Source organism: Artemia franciscana, chromosome 12, assembly GCF_032884065.1.
Source record: "Artemia franciscana chromosome 12, ASM3288406v1, whole genome shotgun sequence".
NCBI classification, from domain to species: domain Eukaryota; kingdom Metazoa; phylum Arthropoda; class Branchiopoda; order Anostraca; family Artemiidae; genus Artemia; species Artemia franciscana.
Window position 1 is genome coordinate 25,387,218 of NC_088874.1, and position 12,301 is coordinate 25,399,518.

General features: G+C 34.1%; 1 protein-coding gene across 2 annotated transcripts in view; it reads right to left on the reverse strand.

Annotated features, from left to right (window-relative positions):
• Positions 1-12,301, reverse strand: part of LOC136033915 (carboxypeptidase D-like) — a 218,828-nt gene that overhangs the window by 82,730 nt on the left and 123,797 nt on the right. For both annotated transcript variants that reach the window (XM_065714930.1, XM_065714931.1), the window contains exons 17-18: positions 6,106-6,214; positions 1,318-1,463 (exon numbers count right to left, since the gene is read on the reverse strand). In XM_065714930.1, coding sequence (XP_065571002.1) covers positions 1,318-1,463; positions 6,106-6,214 — 255 coding nt within the window. The remainder of the gene's footprint in view (positions 1-1,317; positions 1,464-6,105; positions 6,215-12,301) is intronic.

Consider the following 12,301-nt stretch of genomic DNA (forward strand, 5'->3'; position numbering starts at 1 on the left):
CTTACGATGCAGTTGCCCAGCTAAGGAGAAAGGACACATATTTTTCTCAAGTACCGAAGTTGAAATATCAATAGGTTTTTGGGAATTATAGGAAAGAAAGGAATGAGGGGAGAGATGTGTTTATGTGTGTATCCCACTTCACTTATCATTCCTTTATGGTTGGATCCTACGGTTGCCTTATCAAAAGATAGTCGAAATTAAAGACGCATTTTTTTTTCTTGTAATAGTAAATTTAAAAAATACAAACATTTATCTATTTTGCAGATCAAAATAAAACCAGTACCACTATACTTGAAATAAGTGTAATGATTCTCATGTAACTCTGTTCAATTCGACCCATTTACATCGATAGTCGATCAGGCTAACTCCCGTTTGATTCAACCCTCATTTAAATCTAGCCCGTGCACTCCTGGCCCTGCAACAGATTAGGTTAAATTAGGTTGAATGGGGGGGGGGGGGGGGGTTAGCCCCCCAATTAGCCCCTCAAATTAGGTTGATGGGGGGGGGGTTAGCCAGGTTAGGAAAGAGCATTTTATGCTCTTTCCTAACCTGGTCGCTTTTCTGAAAATGCACTCCCCCCTGATAGTCCCAGATACAGTCCTAGGATATATAAAAACTAAAAGAAAGCCCAAAAACAAAGAAACTTTTACTTTGTAATTGCAGTATGGTTCTATTAATCAGATCATCTACATTGTTATCTACATGTAGCATTCCAAATAATATTTTCATACAAAAATCGTACTGAAATCTCTTGGCGGAAATCTTTTTAATCGGTCAAGAATGGCAAACAAAGAAGAAATCACGCATCTCGAGATGGCAAAAAAGAATAATATCATCAGGGATATATCACGGACTATCAGGGGAAGAGGGTTGCATTGTCAGAAAGGTGACTATGGTTGGAAAGTCCATAAACTAAGGAATCTAAGTGTACCACTTCTATTTTTTTTGCATTGTTTCCTTTAGATGTGAACAATCACAACAAATTTAACGTAGGGGTTTAAGTTGAATTGAATTGAATAATGAATAAGTTGAATTGAATAAGTTGAACAATTAAATTGAACGAGCTGAACAAAGATCAAAATTAAATGGGGCAAATTGAACTGGGTTGAGTTAAACTGGAATCTAGTTGCACACCATAATCAGATAATACTACTCAACAACAGCAGCAGTGACCGGATAGCAGTTTTATTTAACAGCTCATATGTCCATTTAGCATCCCAATTTCACATTTCCATCAGGAAAAATCTAATTCAAATTTAAGGTTTTCTAACACAAGTCAATAAACATGAGGACTATAATAAATTTGTCTTTACTTACGTATAAGGTATGGCGACCTTCTGTAAGAAATGTAGCAAAGGTGCCAGAACTTTCTTCCATATTTATCGGATGTAATTCATCGTCAACACGGATCCGACCTTCTTTGAGCATTTTTCCGTCAAAAGAACGTACCTTTCCTCGGATTCCTAAAAATAAAGCGTCAGAAACAAAGCTATGTATTTAGTTTGCTTCTGCGACTAAACAAAAATTTCCGTAAATAAGTTTGGCTAGAGAAGTTGTCCGCATAACAGTGTTAGATTTGTTTCCAATAAAAGTCCCTGAAATTCCTCACATAAAAAAAAGAAAGAAAAAAGAATCATGACTTTTGAGCGCAACATTCCAAACATTCTAAACGTGAAACTGAAATTTAAAAAAGTAAACCATACAATACTGTGAACTAGATTCGAATTAAAAACATAATTTCAATTTTACATATGCCCTAATGGTTCACACAATCCATGAAAAACTATAACGAGCCATTATAACTTGCGTGATAAGCACACATTAAGCACATTCTCCAAGATGTCATATTAATTTTGGGATGGAGAAACATGGACAGATATTAAAAAGAAAGGTAATTAAATTCCAATCCTTTGAAAGAGTTTTAATAATTTATTTTTAATTTCAATGGCTTTATTTATAAAAGCCTGCAAACAACCTTAACTTGACCACGTCCTGGGCCCCTATGAAACCTGGCACAAAGGAATTGTTTAATCTTGGAAGAAGCGATTTTTAGGTACAGACATTCAAATGTTCATGTATTCGTACGAATCTTACCAAATTGTAACGAATCAACAGAATCGCCTAGAGCAGATTTTAATCTCAGGTCCCTGAGATAAGATCCTACTGAACCATTTACACTACCAACAGGCCATATGAAAAAGAACAGACTAGCCCACAATGATGTGTATGCATCAAAAGGTCATATTGTAAGGACAGATTAAAAATTTATTATAGTTTTGTTCAATACTTCCAACAAAACTTTAAATGAATTTTAAGCTCTATCCTCTTCATACTTTTTTTTGTTAAAAATACTTTCCCAAGTAAATTGAAATTACATGGCACGTCCTACCTGGGCCAACTTGAAGATAAAACTCATTGGCTTTCAACATTACGAAAAAATTTTCGTTTCTATTAAATTTTGAATTATTTTATTGCTACTTCATTGTTACTTGGATGTTTATTGTTCTTGGTTTAATTAATAACTTTGTCAGTTGTTGTTTATCCCCATGGTTTTTCTGTGAATAAGAGATATCGAAAGGCGTCCAAGTTTAAACTAAAATTTTGGTATTTTTAAGTAAAGAGCTCAAAATTTCGGTGGTTTTCGCATCAATTCTCACAATATATTATGATTTTTTTTTTTTACTTCGATGAAGTCTGCCTGAATGATCTCTTTCAAAAATTTCAAGTAATTTTCCGTTTTTTTTCTCTCCATATTAGTGCCATAAAAAATACTTTTTTTAAAGGGGTGAATGGACGATTATATAATCAGTTCAACTAGACCCCCCACCCCCAGCGTTCATTCGTTTCAAGAGTGAATGAAACTGTAATAATTTGTATCGAAACTGGTACGATTTGTGATTTTATTTCGTACTTCACGTGAAGCATAAAAATTGTACAATGTTAATAAAATGAATTATAATGTTATGTTAAAATGTTATGTTAATGTTATCTTAAAAATGTTAAAATATGCAAGGCGGCCAGAAATAAAAACAGACAAAAATAAATACTGAATACGGCGATGTCCCTGCAATGTACCTTGACTGATATAATACAGCCATTTTTATGGCACTTGGCATTAACCAAGTGACATATAGCAATCGCAAATTCTGTCGGTCTGTCGGTCCCGGTTTTGCTACTTTAGGCACTTCCAGGTAAGCTAGGACGATGAAATTTGGCAGGCGTATCAGGGACCGGACCAGATTAAATTAGAAATAGTCGTTTTCCCGATTTAACCATCTGGGGAAGGAGAGTGGGGGGCCGGTTAATTCAAAAAAAAGAAAAAATGAAGTGTTTTTAACTTAATTCTGAAAAATTAAAAAAATGATGTATTTGTAACTTACAAAGAAGTGATCGGATCTTCATGAAACTTCATATTTAGAAGGACCTCGTAACTCAGATCTCTTATTTTAAATCTGAACTGGATCCAGCGTCATTGGGAGGGGGTCAGTTGGGCGGGGGACCGAAAATCTTAGAAAAATACTTAAAGAGGAGAGATCAGGATGAAACTGGATGGAAAGAATATAAATCTGTCTAAGATACGTGACTGACATAACCGGACCGGATCTGCTCTCTTTGGTGGAGTTGGGGGGGGGGGGGTAATTCGGAAAAATGAGGTATTTGTAACTTACGAACGACTCACCAGATCTTAATAAAATTTGGTATTTAGAAGGATCTTGTGCTTTAAAGCTCTAATTTTAAATTCCAACCAGATCCTGTGACATTGGGGTATTTTTATGTTAAGAACAGGTGATCGGATCTTAATGAAACTTGATGTATATAGAAGGATCTTATGTCTCAGATGCTCCATTTCCAACTCGAGTTGGATCCGGGGACATAGGGGATTGGAGGAGGGAAACAGAAATCTTAGAAAACACTTAGAGTGGAGAGATCGAGATAAAACTTGATGGGAAGAATAAGCACAAGTTCTAGATACGTGATTGACATAATTGGAACGGATCCGTTCCCTTTGCTGGGGGGGGGGGGGGGTGTTAATTTGGAAAAATTAGAAAAATTTGAGGTATTTTTAACTTAAGAACAGGTGACCGGATCTTAACGAAATTTGATGTTTAGAAGGAATTCATGTCTCAGAGGTCTTATTTCAAATTCCGACCAGATCTGTCGACATTGGGGGGAGTTGGAGAGGGAAATTTCGGAAAACACATGGAGTGGAGGAATCGGGATGAAGCTTGGTGGATAGAATAAACAATGTCCTTGATACGAAATTGACGTAACCATACTGGATTCGCTCTCTTTGGGGGAGTTGGGGGGAGGGGTTCAGTGATTTCGTGAGTTTGGTGCTTCTGGGCGTCCTAGGACGATGAAATTGATAGTCTTGTCAGGGAGCTGCACAAATTGACTTGATAAAGTCGTTTTCCCAAATTCGACCATCTGGGGGGCTGAATGGAGAGGAAATATTAAAAAAATGAGGTATTTATAACTTACGAGTGGGTGATCGGATCTTAATGAATTTTGATATTTAGAAGGACATCGTGACTCAGAGCTCTTATTTTAAATCCTGACCGACATTAAGCCTCTGATTTTCCTTTTAAATCAATCTATTGATTCTTAGAATTTTTTAGAGCTCATACCATATGGGCTCTTGGCTCTTAGCTTTTCTTGCCTCGTCACAAGTGCCATATGAGCTCTTAGCTCTTGTTTTTTTTTCAGTCCACTTATATTTCTTCTGAACGGAATGTCCTTTGTAAGGGGATATATTATTTGGTTTCATATTTGCATTGATTCGTCACGACCAGACCCTCTTTTGGCTACCATGTGCATATTCTTTTGTATTTGTTTGTATTCCCTTGATGCTGGAGTATCGCTGAAGGGCACAGACTGTTGTTCAGAGCATGTTTATTGCAGTATCAATAAACGAAACAGATTTTTCCTTTGCTTGATTTCTGTCATCCTATTCAAAAATTTCTTACTCGAATTTTTTTTGCTAAATCTTTACAACCTATTTCGAATGCTACGTCATATGAAAGAAAGGCCTTTTCAGGCTAAATTCAGGACGCAGTTAAAAAATTCAACGACCTTTGATATCTACACCAAAACGTTAGCTGGCTTAGAAGACTAGGAACTCTCAAAGATACCTTGAACCCTGCAGATTCCAAAATTTTTCAGTGTCAGTATATAGAAATCCCACTAAATTACAAATAAAACGCTTGAGCCGTCTCCAGAAAATTTCAACTGGGCTCCCACAATTTAAACCGTGTTCTTGGTTGCAGTTTTTATGAGCCAAGGAGTTAAATATCCCGCTGATATAAGCACCAATTTAGTTTCTTTCTTTAGGCAATTTAGGCAATTCCACTTACATTTAGGCAATATTAAAAAAGAAAATTTACAACTCACGACTTTGAATGGGGGAAGCTATTATTTTATTATGTATGAATATTTTAGTGTTAATTTTAATACTTTCTGCTGATGACGATCGCTGTATATGTGGACAAAACATCTAGACTTTTGTATCTGTTTTCACTGTCTAATACACTGATTACTGATTATACTGAGAATACTGATTACTGATCACTGACTTCTTCCCATTTGAACGTTTATTTGTTGGTGGTCTTAAAAAAAAAATACCTAATTGAAGGTATTACGTCGAAAGTTTCCTTCTTTGTCACTTTACTTTATGGAATTTTCTGTTTTTTACTTTAATTCTAAGCTTTGGATTTGCAAACAGTCTTATAATTAGAACATGATTTATATTTCATCCGAATTTGCAAGAAGCAATAAAGTAAAAAAAGCATACAAGTAAAAGGAAAAGGAAGAATAGAAGTAACTAGTTAAAAAGGAGAGTGCAAAAGAAAAGATAGACACGCACTCCTTTCTAAATCTCGAAATTATAAGCTTTTTTTATGATTTTCAAACAGTTTGTTTATTTTTGCGTTTATTTACAGAGCTAGAACTCCTCTCCTCTCCCAAAAACACTTCCTGTACATTTACCAGACTTGAAACCTATTTTCCCTTTGGGAGGTTTGCCTTAAATCTCCTGGCAACTTTGTTTAATTAATTCATTAAATTCATTAACTAGTAATTAAATGTCTTCATTTAATTACTAAATACCTTGGTTTGCAGCATCTAAGAATGACATTAGGCTTTCTAGATTATCCATCCACAAATGGGGTAGATCTTTAGCACGTGGAAACAGGCAACAGCTGATGTGAGCAGATACCTGAAATAAAAGTACAGGCATATAGTTTTTTACCAGCAAGATACCGTCAAAACAATAATATAAAGTCTGACTTAGCCTGTACCCACGAACAGATTTTTTTTTAAATGGACAAGGGCCATTGAAGAGGAAACTAGAGAAGAACATGAATAGTCGTGTTTCCATCGGGTTTACCTGTCTGAGCACTTCCGTTGAGTTGATAGAAGAAAAATAAACCAAACATAATTAAAACATTAAAACTTTGAGATCAATTTGAGCTCATTCAGATTACTTCGTCAATTAGAATTACAAAAAGAAACCCAAACTGGAAAGTCCCTTTTTTTTCTTTTTTTTTTTTACCTGTCACGATGAAGTTACAAGTAAAATACACAAATTATGCTCTGTACTAGAAATATGCATATATCACAGGATACATAAGAAACATTGTTTACGTTTCCAGCATTTAGTTTTCCTTAAAGTAATCACCCCTATCAAAACATTCTATCCTGATTCGCATTTTTCCATACTTCAATATTTAACATGCTACACACATCTTATAAAAGATTGTCAATCCTCTAACACTTCCAGAGCATTCACTCTATGCTAGACTCGCCAGCCATAGCTCAATGTCTTTCAAATATAATGACTTTGCTTCCAAAACTATTCAAGACTTTGCATTCAAACATTAAAGGTCGATTCAGAATGATATACAAAAGTCCTGTGGTGGCGCAGCGGATTTGACCTTAGCTTGGTAATACGGGACCTAGAGATCGAATCATGCTGCAGCAATGCACTGCAGGGCCGACGCAGAGACCTTAGTTGTCAAGAAGCGGCGTTAATCTGATGCAATACAATGATATACGAAAGTTGAGGTTAAACCCTCCAAGCTCGTTCCGAAGATATTAAACTTTAGCAGCTATTAAAACTTAAAATTAGTAAAAATTCTGATTTTCTTTTGTACTTTTGAAGAAGTTAATCGACCAGGATTTCAGAAGAATATTCTGATTGGCCAATCTTAGCTTAGTCCAAATCCCCTCAACTTCGATTCTGATTAGAATTATATCTAAATCCTAGCTAAAAATACGTTGGGAATGGTTTTGGATTTAACTGATTTCAAAAATGAGCAGTGGCGGAAGTTCAACATTAGGGCATTATTACATTGCATATGAATATCAACCTTCTCTCTGTCAATGAATGCTTTCCAATCGTAGTATCCTTTCCTAGAAAGAAAAGCAGTGGGCTCTTAACTTTCACAACCAACCTCAAATAGTTCTTCAAATCGTTTTTACAAGGTTCTAGTCTAGCCCTTAAATCTTGAATCTAGATGAATCCTTGAATTTTGAATCCCCCAATCTATACGTAGACAGCACTTGCTTCGATTTCTTGAAGATCTTTTTTTTCAGAAAACGATAATTTATTTCTTGATGTTTCGAGAAGTTCAGGAAATTTTTGAAGTTGACTAAAAACTTTCAACGTAACAGAGCGGGACTCTTCCAATAGCTAGTACAGACCGAGCATTTCAAGTGTATCTTATAAAGATTTAAAAATAAATATTTGTGGAAATACAAATAATACAGAATGTAGATGTACTGGACAATTTTGGAAGTTTATTTAACGATGATGCACGGTAGATTTGGAGATTGTGACCACATGTTTAGACGTGTGGGTATTAAGTCCTTAAGTTGTGTAAAATATTACGCGCAAAAATAAAAAGGATAAACCACAAAGTTTTAAGTTAAAACATTGATTCATACACAAGAATGACAGAGAGGGCCCAAAATAATCCTAAAGGATTCTCAAAGCTCATTTTCTAATATTGCATTCAACTTCCCCCCCCCCCTTCTTACCCCTAGGACTCGTTTGAAGAACCGTATCAGGGAAAACGGAAAAAAAGACGTTAAAATTCATCAGTCCCCTTGAACCGAACTTGCGTAACTACAAATACATAATAATCAAACAAGAACATCAAAATAGAAAAAAGACCTTGCTTGAGAAACATAAGATCACAAACGTAAAAAGAGTGTCGAGAGGAAGCCCTAGGTATACGTACATGTCTGCGGTGAGAGGAAAGGAAGAAGCCTCTGTCACTGAGATTTATTTGAAGGACTATGTGGATAAATTTAGAAATGATGACATAAAAATGCACCATTTTCAAGTTTCTACCCCTACTCTCTTAGTAAAAATCCTCCGACCCCCCCTGAAAATCATACCTGCGTGCCACTATGCACCCAAAAATAAGCATACCCGGTAAAATCTGTAAAAAAAAAGAAAAAACAAAACATTTCTTCAGAAACAAGAAGGCAAAAATAATATAAAATAACTAAGAACATGAAACCAAGGCCATATCTGCAGGGGAGACTATGAGGAATTTTTCCCTTGGAATTTTTCCAAAGAACACTTTCATTGATAAAATGGAAAAAGTTGCTTGAAATGCCCATTTGCCACGCTTTGACCCAGCTATGCCCATTAAGAGGGACAGAGCGAGCTGAGCGATTTGAAAATTGCCTATTTATCTTTTTTTTTCTTTACAAAATCGAAAAAACAAAAAATTGCTTTCCCCAGGTTTTGAAGAATGTTCTCTTTGTTCCTTTATTAAAAATGAAAACCATATCCCCCTTAGATTTTTACGAATTGACACCGCTGTTTAGACCCATTCCCCTAGCTCCTAATGACTCCTTAAGCAGTGTACCTCTGTTCACTTATACGACCAAGTATTTTCCACGAGGAAATTTCACACAGTAACAGTTTATAGTCTCAGCTATCTTATTTATGTTTTGATAACTCTATAAACAAGCATCTTTGAACACTGTGATGATTGGACAACTAAAAGATCCTTTTCTATTGAAAAAACCTACTTAGAACACTACATTCTGGTGCATATTTCGATCTTTTACATTCATTTAGCATACTTAATTCTTTCATGATATTTCTTAAAATACTATTGTCTTATATTCCAGTTTCAAATTTTCTATTCTTTTTTTTTCACTTTACAGCAAGTGCTATAAATCAGCTCACTCAAACGTCACCTCTCGTACCTTATTCAATACCAACACATTACTTTTTGGAATCAGGAATGTTTTGTGGGGTGGAGTGGGGAAGAGTAAATTTGCCGAAACAGCAGACAATAAATAAAACCTATGAAAATTCCTGAAAATAGCAAAATCACAATGTTTCTAGACAGAATGCCCTCCCCCTTCATACGTTCTTACCCTCTTGTACATTGGAGGAAACCCAACTTCACTTAATATTCTTGTTAATTGACTTCTTGCTATCTTGGAAAGGGTTTAGGTTAGGAAAAATGAAACTTTTAGGGATGGTCTACAGGCTCAATTATGTCCCGGGAAGGTATTTTAAAGTACCCACCTCCACTCCTTCTCCCTCTAGAGGGCCCTGAAATTTGCCTACATCACAGGTCTATACCTATTGAAATTTTGACAAAACAACATTTTACATTAATATTCAGTTACTAGTTGCTTTTTCTCTGCCTTTAGTTCTGAAAATGCAATTCCTGTTATTTGAATAGAATTTTGAGCAAAATCAATGTTTTTTTTCAAAATTTAAGAAATATATTTGCATATCTTTAAAACCTTGTAAAATGGAATTGAGCAAAGTTATGAAGCTGAAAACAATTTTGTTGTACTTCAATTAAGCAGAAGACCTATTTTGCAAGGTTTCACTTTTGTAACACACATATTTTTAAAGGTCATTAAAGGTCAAGCCCCTCTAGAGGGAGAAGGAGTGGAGGTAGTTGCTTCAAAATACCTTCCCGGGACATACTTTAGTCTGTAGATTCATCCCTGAAAGTTTCATTTTCCTAACCTAAACCCTTTCTGAGATAGCGAGAAGTCAATTAACTAGAATTTTACCATATATATATATATATATATATATATATATATATATATATATATATATATATATATATATATATATATATATATACTAGCTGTTGGGGTGGCGCTTCGCGCCACCCCAACACCTAGTTGGTGGGGGCGCTTCGCGCCCCCCCCCCAAGCCCCCCCGCGCGCGTAAGTCGTTACGCGCCATATTAGTTACGCGCCATTGTAGTTGTGTCCCTATGTCCCACCTGTGAATATAGATATATATATATATATATATATATATATATATATATATATATATATATATATATATATATATAAATATATATATATATATATATATATATATATATATATGTTTTTAACTACGTAAAACTTGCGAATATACAACATTCTTTGCTGTCCCATTGTCTGTGCATATAAATAGATTGTCAGGTTTACCGACTCTTGAACATGCAACATATAATGGTCCATGGGAAAACAATCCGTATTCAGATCTATACCTCATGATTCTAATGATTGCCCTTGAGCTTTGTTGATGGTGATTGCTAATCGACCATTCCCTGAGTCGCCATCGTCATTTATATATCCCCCTGTGCACCCCGGCGTCCCCTTTGTAGTTATGTCCCTGTGTCCCGGTCGTCATTTATATTCCCTGTGTCCCGGTCGTCATTTGTGTCCCGGTGTTCCAGTCTGTGATTTCTCTTTGAGTGTCCCGGGCGTCATTTATATTCCTTGTGTCCCGGTGTCCCGGTCGTCATTTATATCCCCCTGTGCCCCCCGGCGTCCCCATTGTAGTTGTGTCCCTGTGTCCCGGTCGTCATTTATATTCCCTGTGTCCCGGTCGTCATTTGTATCCCGGTGTCCCGGTCTGTATATACATTCGTTTTTTAGTTTTGTTTTTCTCCTTTATTTTTTTCCTTTTTTCTTTTTTTTCTTTTTTAGTTTATTTAGATTTTTTAGTTTTTTTATTAGTTTTTAGTTTTTTTGTAGTTTTTACCATTTTTTTAGTTTTTTTAGTTTTTTTTTTTTACTTATGTCCTGGTCGTCATTTATACTCCCTGTGTCCCGGTCGTCATTTGTGTCTCGGTGCTTTGTTGATTGCTAATTTATATTATATTTATATTTTTTATATTTATTAATATTTTTTTAGTTTTCTTTTTCTCTTATTTTTCAGTTTTTTCCTTTTTTTTAGTTTTTTCTTTTTTAGTTTTTAGTTTTTTTTGTTTTTTACCTTTTTTTAGTTTTTTTAGTTTTTTAGCTTTTTTAGTTTTTTTATTAGTTTTTAGTTTTTTTTTAGTTTTTGCCTTTTTTTAGTTTTTTCAGTTTTTTTTTTAGTTTTTAGTTTTTTACCTTTTTTAGTTTTTTTTAGTTTTTTAGCTTTTTTAGTTTTTTTTCTTTTTGTTTTTTTTTTGTAGTTTTTACCTTTTTTAGTTTTTTTTCTTCTTTTGTATTAGTGTGAAATAATTCAGACGTCATATGCGGACAAACACGACGTCACTCGACAGACAGACAGACAGACATAACCCACAAACAACTTATTTTTATATATATTTATTCATATTTTTTTAGTTTTCTTTTTCTCTTTTATTTTTCAGTTTTTTCCTTTTTTTTAGTTTTTTTCTTTTTTAGTTTTTAGTTTTTTTTTAGTTTTTTTACCTTTTTTTAGTTTTTTTTTAGTTTTTTTTAGTTTTTTAGTTTTTTTATTAGTTTTTATTTTTTTTGTAGTTTTTGCCTTTTTTTATTTTTTTCAGTTTTTTTTTAGTTATTAGATTTTTACCTTTTTTTAGTTTTTTTTAGTTTTTTAGCTTTTTTAGTTTTTTTTTTCTTTTTAGTTTTTTTTTGTAGTTTTTACCTTTTTTAGTTTTTTTCTTCTTTTGTATTAGTGTGAAATAATTCAGACGTCATATGCGAACAAACATGACGTCACCTGATCCATCCACAGATCCACACACAGACAACTTATTTTTATATATATAGATATATATATATATATATATATATATATATATATATATATATATATATATATATATATATATATATATATATGTATATATATATATAAACTTAGACAGCTCTCAGAAACTTTTACCGCCAGTACTGCTCATTTTTACACCCGCTGGCTCATCATAAGAGAACTGCATCTAATCAATTCTATCTTTGCTAAAACTAAAATTTTAATTTTACAACATATTTACAAGATTAGCTCTGAGGTCATTGCATCCAAAATAAATTAGAGAACCAGTGTGAGGAGAGGATAGAATAG